General features: G+C 32.4%; 1 protein-coding gene and 1 long non-coding RNA gene across 3 annotated transcripts; one reads left to right on the top strand and one right to left on the bottom strand.

The window, feature by feature from the left end:
- Positions 1-4,632: 4,632 nt before the first annotated feature.
- LOC137813547 (uncharacterized) lies at positions 4,633-5,312 on the bottom strand. The gene is made up of 2 exons (XR_011081443.2): positions 5,173-5,312; positions 4,633-5,092 (listed from the first exon to the last, which is right to left on the bottom strand). It is a non-coding gene; the product is annotated as an uncharacterized LOC137813547 (long non-coding RNA).
- On the top strand, positions 4,889-12,819 carry LOC137813546 (rust resistance kinase Lr10). Of its 2 annotated transcripts, XM_068615875.2 has the most exons (4): positions 4,889-5,687; positions 8,127-8,159; positions 8,300-8,326; positions 11,524-12,819. In XM_068615875.2, exons 1-4 carry the CDS (start codon positions 4,889-4,891, stop codon positions 12,726-12,728), a joined length of 2,064 nt encoding a protein of 687 aa, XP_068471976.2. In that variant the 3' UTR covers positions 12,729-12,819. The 2 variants fall into 2 exon arrangements, with proteins under 2 accessions (XP_068471976.2, XP_068471977.2); XM_068615876.2 differs by lacking the exon at positions 8,127-8,159.
- The last annotated feature ends 61 nt before the right edge of the window (positions 12,820-12,880 follow it).

A 12,880-nucleotide genomic window follows, 5' to 3' on the forward strand; every position in this document is an offset into this window, starting at 1 on the left:
AAAGAAAAATGTAACCATCGTGCGATAGGATCTCGATCACCGCACGACATGACGCGATCATCGAACACGATCACGAACAGAGGCATGGTAAGGTGAACAAACAACAAAGACTGGCTACCACAAAGACGATGAACGACAAAAACACTTCAACGAAATGTGTAAACCCTCTGGACTTGCCAACTTAGATTCAAACTTGCAAGTTCAACCGAGTTTACAGCGAGTCCACTGAGTTTACTCCAAAAACGAGTTTGTTATCGAGTTCACTCATCCAAGGTGATGGAGGAGGGCCCAAGCTCACCACACTATGAAAGCTAAAGTTTCCAAGACTAGACCGTCTAGCCCATGAGGAGCGTCTAGTCTCAAATGGAGCGTCTAGCCTATGATGAGGAGCGTCTAGGCCATGATGAGGAGTGGCTATATAAGGAGCATCTAGAAGGAATCCTAGACCGTCTAGCTCACCACACATGGATCAAGCTACGGTTTTGGAAAACCTTGTAATTGTTACATGGAGGCCCATTAGGGGTGCTTAGTAATTAGAGTAGTGTAGAAAGCATAAATGAGTGAACATTCTAGAATCTAATGTGGTGTGGCCGGTCATGAGCATGTGCCATGTGCCTTCTCATACTTGCATTTCATTTGGCTCTCATTTCATTTACACTTAGCTTAGCTTTTACGGTTTTATAGCCTATAAATAGGAAGGCTATCTCTTGTATTTTCCAAGTTTATTGTGAGTAAAGTTATGCTGCCATTTTGTGCCAAGCTTTGCTTCTTCCTAGAATTCTAGGCTCTAAACTTCATCTCCTTCACCTCTCCTTGGGTTGGCCGAACCTCCCTAGCTTCATACACATCATGCACCTTCAAGATCAACACCACTCTTAGGAGGATCTTGCTCACACACCTTCATAGCTTCCGCACCCCTTTTTCCTTACATGATTCAAGAAGACCTTCATGAAATGCCATCATTTGGTATCATGAGCTATGGTTCTTCAAGATGAGTTGCTTTTGGTCTTTCATTTTTAGTTCTTCTTTACTTTCATGTTGTTCATCTTATTTTCCATAATTGTCTTGCTGTTTTTTTACATTTTAATTTGTTTGGTGTGCTTTGTGGAAGATCCAACCGAAGCACTCTTGTTCAATTGATCTTGAACAAGTTCTTGTGCAAATTGTGATAGGATTCCATACACCTTTGAGTTGCTATTTTCTTTTAGGCTTTTGAGTCTTTATTGCTTTCATTATTTGGTTCATATTATGCTTTTGAGTCTTTAATTTCTGAATCTTATATGTTTTGTCAAGTCATGTTCATCCACATTGTCAACAATTCTTAGTAGTCCTTTATTTGGCTTGATTGTTTCTTGATTTTGGGTATCTTTAATTGCTTTGAATCTGCTGTTCTTTGATCTTTTGGTGCCTTTTTAATTTTAGTTTCAGTTCATATTGTGTTTAGATCCTACACAATTCTATTTCACAAAATTTCCATTGTGTCTAAACTTTGGTATCTTGCTGTTTTTGTTTCCAGTTTTCAGAATCCCCTGTTTCAGATTTTCTGTGCTGACTATTTTGATCCAGAAAAATATTTACACTCATAGGAAAATTTTGATTCTCTGGAATTTGCAAGTTTGAAGTGTTATAGAAAGGACAAAAAAAGAATTAGTCCAAAAGAAGCAACAGAAAAAAAATGATAAATCTTTTAAAATCAGTGTGCAAATCTGAGGCGCTACAGCTGGCGTAACTGAACACCAAAATTGCAAAATTTATTAAAAAAAATTGGTGCATGCGTTTTGAGTGATTCCAAAGCCAGGATTTAGCTAAGATCTTGAATATCTTGCATATCAAATTTCAGAATCATATCTTAAAAACACAGCTCAGCATAAATTGGGGAAAAACACGTTTCTGGCCCACAACATTTTCCAGTGGTGCTGTTTTTTTTATTTTGTCATCTAAATCTAGTGCCATTCTTAGGATTCTTTTGTGTGCCTACCTTTATTTTGGTACCTTTTCTTTGCTTGCTTAATATTTCTTGGACCTCTTTCTAGTTGTCATAATCTAACTCCTTTTGGTAGTACTGTTTTATTCAATTAAATTGTTTCTTGCTTTTGTTCTTTGACCTCTAATTTGGGTGCTGGAATTTACTCTCCTTTGGTGCTTATGTGAATGGAAACTTGACTTGGTTAAGGTTTAGCCCTTTGATAGGTGCTGGAAATTGGAGAATCAAGACCTTCATTCTAAGGGGAAGACAAAGACAAAGCCGAAGCAAACTTTCTCAAAACACTACACACATTTGGAGGGCTAACAAGCAAAGACAACAAAAGGGAGTGTCACTAGCAAAAAGAGGATCAACAAAGGGGGTTTTTCTTAATTTCCTTACAACTTAATTTGTGTTAATTACCTCTTAACTCGTGTGGGAATGTAAACTCGGTCGAGTTAACGAGTTAACTCGTGAGTTTGATTACCATGATTATTCTTTACAAGGAAAGGTGATATGTAGGGTTGAGAATGATGATAAAATAAGAAAGTAATTTATTCCAAGGCTTTCTTATACAATTTTAGGGATGTTTAAAGAAGTTTGAAAAGAAGGTAAGAAGGTTAAATGTATTGGAAATAATGTTTGAAATAGTTTGTTGAAAAAGTGGAACATGCCTCTGTATGAATCAAAACGTGTTACAACAAAAAAAAGTTGTGTATCCAAAAATGGTGGGAATTTTCACATAATGGGATTCATCAACGTGTATGAATACATCATTTGTTTGGTATGACTTCTTTAATAAATTTTCATATTAGTTTACTATGTATTACTAATTCCTTGTTTTATAAAATTTGTTGTTTGCAGACAAAGGAGCTTGGTCGCTCTCAAATTCCTTTCTCTCATAAGTCTAGGTCCTCCATTTGACAAGTTGGTTGGGGTCTCAGGTTTGGAGTCCTATACAATGGGAACCCTTCTAGCAAGGTAGGGTCCTTAGTCGAGGGATGAATCTTAATAAAATGACCTTTAAAATTCTTGTACGATGATTGCAAGAAGGTTAGTAAACCCCTTTCACTAGCACTATTGAGTGAAGCCATAACTTTCTAAAAGATACTTTAAACTCGAAAAAATAGAAAAATATATTCAAAGAAGGAATGACACCAAAATGTGCTTCAAGAATGCAAAACGCATGAAGGAAAGCCTAGTTGTTCAAGTGGAGCTTGACCAAAGATACATTTAGCTCAGTAAGAACCTCTTTCTCAAACAAATCAGAGAGGCGCAAGCCTAACTTAATGAACACAATGTCATACACATACAAAATGGACCACTAAGGTTGGTAGATTCGTCTCTACAAACAAGCTCGTCAACCTCACAAAACTTGAGTTTTAACTAGATGTTCATTAGTTTTACTAAGTGAGTTTGATTCACGAAAATCTCTAAGTCTTGACGAAGAAGAGTACGCAAAAAAAGATCTTTTTTAGCCCAGGGATACAAAGCAACATAATCTATTACAACCACTATAAATGAAAAGAACAAGGCAAGGAGTTCAATAGAGAGCCAAACTACAAACTCTACGATCACTCTAAAAGGAACCTACTTTAGAACAAAGGAAGCTTTAGGAAACTACAACAATGCAGCCAGGACTTGAACCTAAGTCCTTTCAATACCCAAGGTAAGAATTAACCACTAAACCAGACAAGTTCTTTGATCATATTATCATTTTTATTATACTTATTATTATTAACGTAATTTATACATATTAATATCATTATTAATAATAATAATAAATAAATTATATTCATATTATTAATATCATTATTAATATTAATATTGTTAATAATAATAAGTATAATAAAAATCATAATAATACTAAACCATTTGCTTGGTGTAGTGGTTAAATCTTCTCTGAGTTTTCTGAAAGAACCTGACTTTGAATCCCATTCACTGCAAATTTTATATTTGACGTCAAATCACAAAGCATGTATGGATACAATGCGATAACCATCTCAAAATTCAGCCCGCGATAACACACTAATTAAAAACATTGAGAAGCAACTAAAATAAAATTTAATTATAATATTAATTATAAAAAAAATCAAGTTTTCAAAAAATATAAACAAATAACACCCCAATTAATTATTCCAAGACATAATCCATTATTAAAAAATTTAATTAAATTAATGTGTTACCGTAAACATTCATATTTTGGTTTTAATCTAATGATCTATTAAATCTATCGATGGGAGCAGAGACACTTTCATCTTGAATGACTAAAACATCTAAAATGTAGTCCACAAATTAAAGAATCTATAATAAATTTAAACTAATTCCTAAATAAATACACAATTATTAGATAATGTAATAATACATAATTACTGATAAACTATAATAGATTGAAACTAATTCCTAAACAAATGAAATCATGTAAACATCTTGTTAGTAAAATGTTCTATCTATAATCTATAATAAACCATGCAAATTAAAGCATTCGGTGCTAGCTAGGGTTCTTTTATAGTTTTTTTTTTCTCCGATTTTGTTAAATATTTTTGTTAAAAGACAATTTAGCATAGGAAAACAATAACTTCATATCAATTTCATTTACTATCTAAATTTATTTTAATTTATTTTATTATAATATAATATTTAATTTAGAAAACAGTTATAAAATAATATTTTTTACTGTGAAAAGAAACTTTATTCTTTGGAAAAGTTTATCCATATCTGCCTATATGGATAAGATACAGACAGTCAGTAGCAGTGGTAGTGAAATATGATACCTCAAAACAATTGAAATTTTGGTTTATTTTTTTATTCTAAAGAAATGAAAATATCTTCTTCATCAATGGATCTACCCATCTACCCCAGTAGTTGAAACCTGTACACAACAACAACAAACGCTCTCAGGAGTTAACTAAATCGTCGGCAACGATGAAAAGACGAGTAAGAATACCTATCATCGTCATTCTTCTACTTCTGCAAACTTGCGCAACAGCTCTCATCCCCAACTGTCCTGCTTCCTCCTGCGGCAACATTCCCAACATAACTTACCCCTTTCGACTCACCACCGACCCATCTCACTGCGGCGACATCAGGTACCAATTGCATTGTCAGAACAACGCCACTCTTCTAACCCTGTTTTCGGGTACATACAAAGTCCAACAAATCGATTACAAGAGATACAAAATTCGAGTGAGTGATGCAGAGGACGGTACCTGCTCCTCCATGCCTCGCTATTTCTTGCACTCTGGTAATTTCAGTAACGAGTTACTGGGTCCTGGAAGGGATCCGCTAAAATTGGACCCATTTTTTCAACCGTCAATAGCTTATTTCAGCTGTAGCGATCCAATCACTGATGATCCTAGATATGTTGCCGTGGAAGGCAGAGGTTGTGAGCACAGAGAACACGTGTATGCTGTAGTTAGGGATTCGCTATATGGTTTTGGTGTGAAGGACATCAAGGTTGGGTGCCAGCTGAAGGTGGCTACTTTCGCCACTGCGCGTGACCACAAGAAGTTCAACCAAGCAGTTTCCTATGGTGAAATCTACAAAATGCTCTCTCAGGGATTTGAGCTCTCTTGGTTGTATGTTATTTGTGAAGATCGATGCGGAAAGGGAAGAGATTGCAGTGTTGTGGATGAATCCACTGATGAAGTCCGATGTGACCCGCAAAATTGCCAATATCTCTACGAACAACCTAACACAGTCACATACAAGTGCAGCAGCGGCGGTAATTACACCCTTTCACTCCCTCTCCCTGGTTAATTATTGTTTAATTTTTTTTTACTCATAAGAAAAATTATTTATTAATTTTCGTTAACAAAAAGGATTTATCGTAATAATTATTTTGAAATGGTTTTTGTAGTTTTAACTCTTTTTAATACGATTTTGTTCCTTTTCACCACAAATTCTACTTTATTATTTATAAAAAATATTTACAATAGATAATAATTATCTTCAAATATTTTTCATTACAAAATTGATAAAAAAAATATATTTATAGTTTTTTTTTCTATAATTTTAATACTAATTTTTATTTTGATAGTTGTTATGATATCTAATTTTTTTAATTATAATTTTATTTGTTTGTTATTATAGAAAAATTGATTCATATATGAATAAGCATGTATGTTCATGTTCCCATTAATATTAATAAAAAAATTAGTTCAGTTGGATAATGAATGACAAAATAGCCGAAGTCTATTTATTTAGGTTGGATGAATCACTAATCTACCTAAAGTAAGTTGGACCAGATACAACTTGTCGGTCAAATGCTGATTGGAAATTGAGTGCACCTCAATTATACAAGTCAACTTGCCCAATTTAAAATAATAAAAGAAATTAAAATATTTATTTTATAATATTAATTTAAATAACAAATTTATTAATAGAGATAGAATATGTATTAATGAATTAGTCTATCTTTCATTTAAATATCATTTTCATTAATATTAGAAAAATTAAATTTACAAAAGAAACTAGTAATAATAAAAACATATATTTTAATTTTTTTAAGAATCTTAAAATGTTAAGAAAACTACACTATCAAAACTTAATAGGCAAAGCAGGTTGTCCAACTGTGCTCGGTTAGTTGCCTCATGTTCCGTCCACCCCCAATTGATGATAGGCTGACAAGTAGTCTATCCTACATTAATAAAATTATAAAAATAGAAAAAAGGAAAAGTAATTTAGTTTTTTTGTATTTTCTTTGTTTGGTTAGTAGACTTATTTGCATTTTGAATGTTTAATAATTTTGATATTTAGCACTTAGGATATGTTAGGTACTTATATATATATATATATATATATATATATATATATATATATATATATATATTTGGAGAGGACTGGTACCATTTCACATAATTGAACACAGAGACTTCTCACTTAAGAGTATTCCTATACATTCTTATTTATTATTTTATAGAGAGTAGCTTGATTACAATTGCATTACTAATTCCAACAAAATCATTAAATAAAAATTAATTTTAAAAATAAAAAATAATGAATTATTATATTAATTAAATTAAATATTATTTTATAAACTAAATAATTATTAATATCTAAAATAATTTTATTATTAATAAAAAAATTAAATTAATTTTTAAATTGATATCTAACATTAATTAATAGAAAAAATTAAAATTCTTTAATAAATTAAAAATATTTTATAATGATTTAAACATAAAGATAAATATTGAAATGGAACAATAATATATTAATGTACAGATCTATATTGTTGACTTACCTAATTTAGAAAATTAAATATTATTTATTTTCATAATTAATAATACAAGTTGCATTCAAAATCAAAATAGATTCGGACAGTAGTCATATTTGTTATCTCTAATCTTCAAGGTAACTCATATAACTCATGTTACTCCTTAAAATTTCCAGCATCTTGTAGGGGTATACAATCTCGTATAGAAAAAACCAAAAATAAACTAAAAATTTAAAATGATGCAAATAAATTGTTTTTTCATTTATTGGATTACTTTTGCTAAAATTTATATTTTCAGTTCAGTTTTCGACTTATATTTTCCGATCAAGACAAACTGAATTTATATTGTTAATTTTAAAATGTGGATTCATTATATATGGGTTTACAATTTTCGTTTTGACATGTGTTTGCATAAATACTGTATGTAATCACTATATTATGTGTAATTTCATGTCTTTCTTCCATTATCGAATTCCCAACAGATAGAATAGTTCAATGTTTATTGGGTAACAAAATTAAAAAAGATTTGTCAGCAAATCACACATTTCAGCACTTTTCATTAACAAAATCGTGTATTTCCTTTTCATTAGCTATTATTGTACTTCACTAATTATTGTAGAACAAAGATCCTTATCAAATTAAAAACATTTTTCATGAAAATATGGTTTCATTTTCTTTTATTCATCATTTTATGCATAACGTTTCAGAGTATTTGTGTAATATTATTTTCCATAAAATGTTCTAAACTACGTTATATTTACCAACACCCATGTTCGACATGTTTATTACATAGTTAAAAAATATGTGGCCTTTAAATAAATAATATATATGTTGATTGGAAGTTTTAATTGTAAAGTAAAATTATTCTGCACATGTATGTTTTGTAAGATCTTACAAAATTCCTCTATAAATCTTGGTTCCCTAAAATTTTATTTCAATGTTTTTTAGGTGGTACTGCAGAAAACATAATTTCCGCTATAAGTAAGATGCTGTACTTGTTTCTTTTTTTCTTCAGTTATTTTCCTTTATATACTTAATCTAATCCTCTACTTCCTTGTTCCTTAGATTCTATAGTGTTTGATTTTTATCTTTTTTGTTGACATCATAAACCTTTCTTGCAGGTTTATTTTGCATTGGTCTTTACAGAGGTAACTTTTCTTTCTTTCTATATCTTTGTTTCTATAGATGTAATTGAGACTTCTTCTTTTTTTTTATCTACTTTTAGTTATTGTAAAACATGATAACAAATATGGTGTATCAATAAATATATATAAAAGTGTAACAAATATACTTTATTAATTTTTACAAATGTCTTAATTAAGTGTGTAGTGTACCGGTATGGCCGAGAGGCCGAGATCTTGGAAGACTTGGCCGAGAGGCCGAGACCTTGGAAGGCTTGGCCGAGACCTTGGAAGACTTGGCCGAGAGGCCGAGACCTTGGAAGGCTTGGCCGAGACCTTAGAAGACTTGGCCGAGAGGCCGAGACCTTAGAAGACTTGGCCGAGAGGCCGAGACCTTGGAAGGCTTGGCCGAGAATTTAGAAGACTTGCCCGAGGGGCCGAGACCTTAGAAGACTTGGCCGAGAGGCCGAGACCTTAGAAGACTTGGCCGAGACGACCGAGACCACTGGAACATGGCCGATGGCCGACCCATGCCATGATGATTTGGCCGATGGCCGACCCCTATTACAGTTAACGCTCAAACCAAGATCAGTGAAGTTAATCTATCATTAAGAATTAGGTAATGCAAACCTAAGAGGTGTCCACCTCGATAAATGGGCCCAACAAGGTAGGCCCACTAGAATAATATAAATAGTACGCATCCCAAGGAGTAAGGTATGTCATTTATCACTCTGAGAGCTGACCACCCGCTTTACTGACTTGAGCGTCGGAGTGCCTTCGCAGGTACCCCCACCATCCGGTGTTCAGCCGAGGCCGAGGGCCGAAGGAGAAGCAGGAGGACGAAGAGAACCCCAGTTCACTACCCAGTCACCTGACCGACCGAAGGAAGGAGAAGAAGACTTCAATAGTTCTCTAGGTCCCATCTCCCTAGCAGGAACATGTAGTATTCTAAGTACTTTTTTCAATTAATTAAATCTTTATTATGGCCATTGGAACTAGAGTAGTGTCATCCCTAATTTCTTCAATCACCACTTTAATTAAACCATCATGCATGGTCAGAGTGTGTATGATTGCCCCTTCTAGATACATTCTTCCAATGTCACTAGACGAGGAATCTAATAAACAACCTATACTAGTAGGAGATATTAGTTTGAGTTTTCTCCATTCAGGAGCACAACTACCTTTTGTATTATAACATGACCATGAGTAGGAACTACATCGAACTCAATCACATTTTGTTGTTGGGAGATGCCCATGAAATTCAAATGTTGGTAGAACTCATGTTTCTACTCATTAGTAATTAACTTGTGCTTTTATTTGCTTAGTTAACTGTGGTTTCAACCTTTACGTCAATTGTGGAGATAGTTTCTCTATCATCTCCTAACTAACTGATCTTGGAGAAGGGTTGGAGTAAGGACCTAATCCAAAGTATTATCACACACACCTACACCAAAATCAATAGTACACACACTTAGGGTGCTCCTTAGTACCAATAATGGTAGTCAATGTCATGACAATCTTAGGAAACAAAAATTTCCTTTGAGCTATACTCGACTAAGGCATCCTAAAAACAATAATACAATATGTTATTGTAATATGGTTGAAATATATATAACTAAAAAATAAGATATTATTACCAACTTACAATTGATTGGATAATCTCTTGTGATTTCTCATTCATAATTTTCCCTCTCACTTTAGTTTAGAACAACTTCAATTTCTCATTTCAACTAGGAGGAGTGGAGGAGAAAGAACTCCTTCATTAGAAGAGGTGTCTTTTTGCCTCTTTATGTTATCTTATCTTCTACCATTTTCTATTCCAACAACTCATACCCTCCTTAAGACATTTTGTGGAGTTAAATGTCTTGAACTTTTTTCCTCTTTTTCTATAAATAAATAATTCTGAATAAATGGTGGATTCCATTATATGATTAAATAAAGTATAATGTCTAATAGAAACAAACTTGCCATGAAGGATTCTGTCGAATCTGAACAAACAATTGTCTTGTCTCATCTTCTATACCATATTTCTTACAAGGGTACTTATCTTTGTATTTGACATAGATGTAAAAGTGAGTCAAATTCATCTTGAATTGTCCCCATTTTGTAGTTGTTGATGAGAGCATATTGTTTCATATGAAATTGAAACTCTCATACTCAAAGTTCATCTACAAAATCAAATAAGTTGTATACATTATAAATCATTAATATTAAAAAATTTGAATACTAAAATTAAATAAGTTCAATAAATAACATACATAAATGTCCTACCAAATCATTTTTTTTTCTGATTTCGTCACATGATACAATCAGGTACTAAAATAGATACCTTTAGTCTAGTTAGAATTTCCAAATAACTAACAAATTAAACATGATCAGGGCCTAAAGCCTCACTAGTATGATGGTTCATGTCAACAATACTTTGACATAACCCAAGAATATAATAACTACATGTCCTAGTCTTCTTTGATGACTCAACCATATGACTTGTAAAAAGAAAAATATCCTTAAGTGTGATATTCAAAATAAAAACGACCAAAGTTAGTATTAAAATAAAAAAATTGAAAATGGAACATTACTTACTTTTATTCGGAAGATGTTAGAGTGTTCTCCCATATTCCCTCATTGTGATTATTACGTGTAACATGTACTTCATCTTGAGAATGATTATAAGTTTGAGTCTTATGTCATTATGGTCATGAGCCTCGTGTTCAATCCTTCTCCCTATAGGACAATTGGCCACCTCTCATTTGAAAGATCTTTGACATAAAAGACTTGGTTTTCTTGATAAGTCATGATGAAAGGATCTTCCTTCTAGATCACTAAATAAATCTCAACTCATCAACATGTTGACGTAATCAACCTCCTAGACACCATTATTTTGCATGGTACTTTTGTCATCTTATGAATGAGTTATGAGTGAACTATATAAAAGACAACAACACTAACCAAAAATTTTAAGCTAGAGAATTTATGAGTCTTTCTACTTATATATTGTTCATCTCACTAATCTTTACCCAATGTGAGACTTCTAACTCTACACTTGAATTCCTAATCTTCTTTTAAGTGTGAGTCTTTACCACACATTACATAATTTTAATTGATATATACTTTAAATAATATTGTGTTTAGTTGTAAATAATTGTAAACATTTTGACATGATGATGATAGAAATAAGAAATAGTTATCAATACTGCCATAATCGATTTTTTTGAACCATGCAGGATTTATGCAAAATTTTGGCTTGAATAAAGCTACAGGATATGACGATGAAAACATAGCTGAAATAGGAAAAAGTGTTGGAAGGTACATTCTACCATACTTTATAATACGGTTTCTATTTGGTGTGATAGCTTTTGTTGTGTTGTTGATGTATAAATGGGGAATAAGACATAAATCAAAGTATGAAAATATTGAAGCTTTTCTACAAGAAAACACCCTCATGCCAATAAGATACTCATATAAAGAAATAAAGCACATGAGTAGGGGTTTTAAGGAAAAGCTAGGCCAAGGAGGATTTGGCTTGGTATACAAAGGAAAGTTGCGTAGTGGGTCATTTGTTGCGATAAAGATGTTGAGTAAATCAAACTTTAATGGGCAAGATTTCATCAATGAAGTTGGTACTATTGGAACAATACATCATATAAATGTGGTGCGACTTATTGGATTTTGTGTTGAATCATCAAATCGCGCTCTTGTTTATGAATTCATGCCTAATGGTTCTCTTGATAAATATATCTTTTCCAAACAAGATAGTGTCTCTTTAACTCAGAGACAAATATATGAGATATCTATTGGAGTGGCTCGTGGAATTGCTTATTTGCATGAAGGTTGTGACATGCAAATTTTGCATTTTGATATCAAGCCACATAACATCCTTCTGGACGAAAACTTTATCCCAAAGGTTTCAGACTTTGGCTTGGCAAGGCTTTATCCCATAGACAAAAGTATTATCACTTTGACTGATGCAAGGGGAACACTTGGATACATGGCCCCTGAGTTATTTTATCATAATATGGGGAGAGTATCACACAAATCAGATGTTTATAGTTTTGGAATGCTTTTGATGGAAATGGCAAATAAAAAAAGAAATTTTAATCCACATGCAGATGATTCAATTGAACTTTTTTTTCCTTTTTGGATATACAATGAATTGAGTGGAGAAAATGAGATAGAAGGGGAAATTGTTAGCAAGCAGGAATACAATAATGAGGTAAAGAAGATGTTTTTAGTAGCATTATGGTGTATACAATCGAAACCAAGTGATCCCCCTCCAATGAACAAAGTAGTAGAGATGTTGGAAGGAGAACTTGAGAACATTGAAATGCCTCCAAAACCTTTCCTATACCAGGTAAATGATCATAATATTAAATCTTACCAAACCCTTTCAAATGATTCTAGTGAATCAACAAGTTATCCTACTGGGTAAAATACTGTTCTTATTGTTTCTGAACATTCTACTTGATATTTGTAATGATTAATAAATACATTTATATCATGCATGATATTTCTTTCAAAAAGACATTATTTACTTGCTTATTTTTCCTATTTAAAGTTTTTTTAACATGCGAAGATCCCACA

The sequence above is a fragment of the Phaseolus vulgaris genome, chromosome 1, assembly GCF_051622355.1.
Source record: "Phaseolus vulgaris cultivar YP4 chromosome 1, ASM5162235v1, whole genome shotgun sequence".
In the NCBI taxonomy this organism is placed as follows: Eukaryota; Viridiplantae; Streptophyta; class Magnoliopsida; order Fabales; family Fabaceae; genus Phaseolus; species Phaseolus vulgaris.

Coding starts and splice junctions, on each gene's coding strand:
- LOC137813546 (XM_068615875.2), top strand. CDS start 4,889: ATGAAAAGACGAGTAAGAATACCTATCATCGTCATTCTTCTACTTCTG. Junction 5,688..8,126: donor ATACAAGTGCAGCAGCGGCG/GTAATTACACCC, acceptor AATGTTTTTTAG/GTGGTACTGCAGAAAACATA. Junction 8,160..8,299: donor AAACATAATTTCCGCTATAA/GTAAGATGCTGT, acceptor CCTTTCTTGCAG/GTTTATTTTGCATTGGTCTT.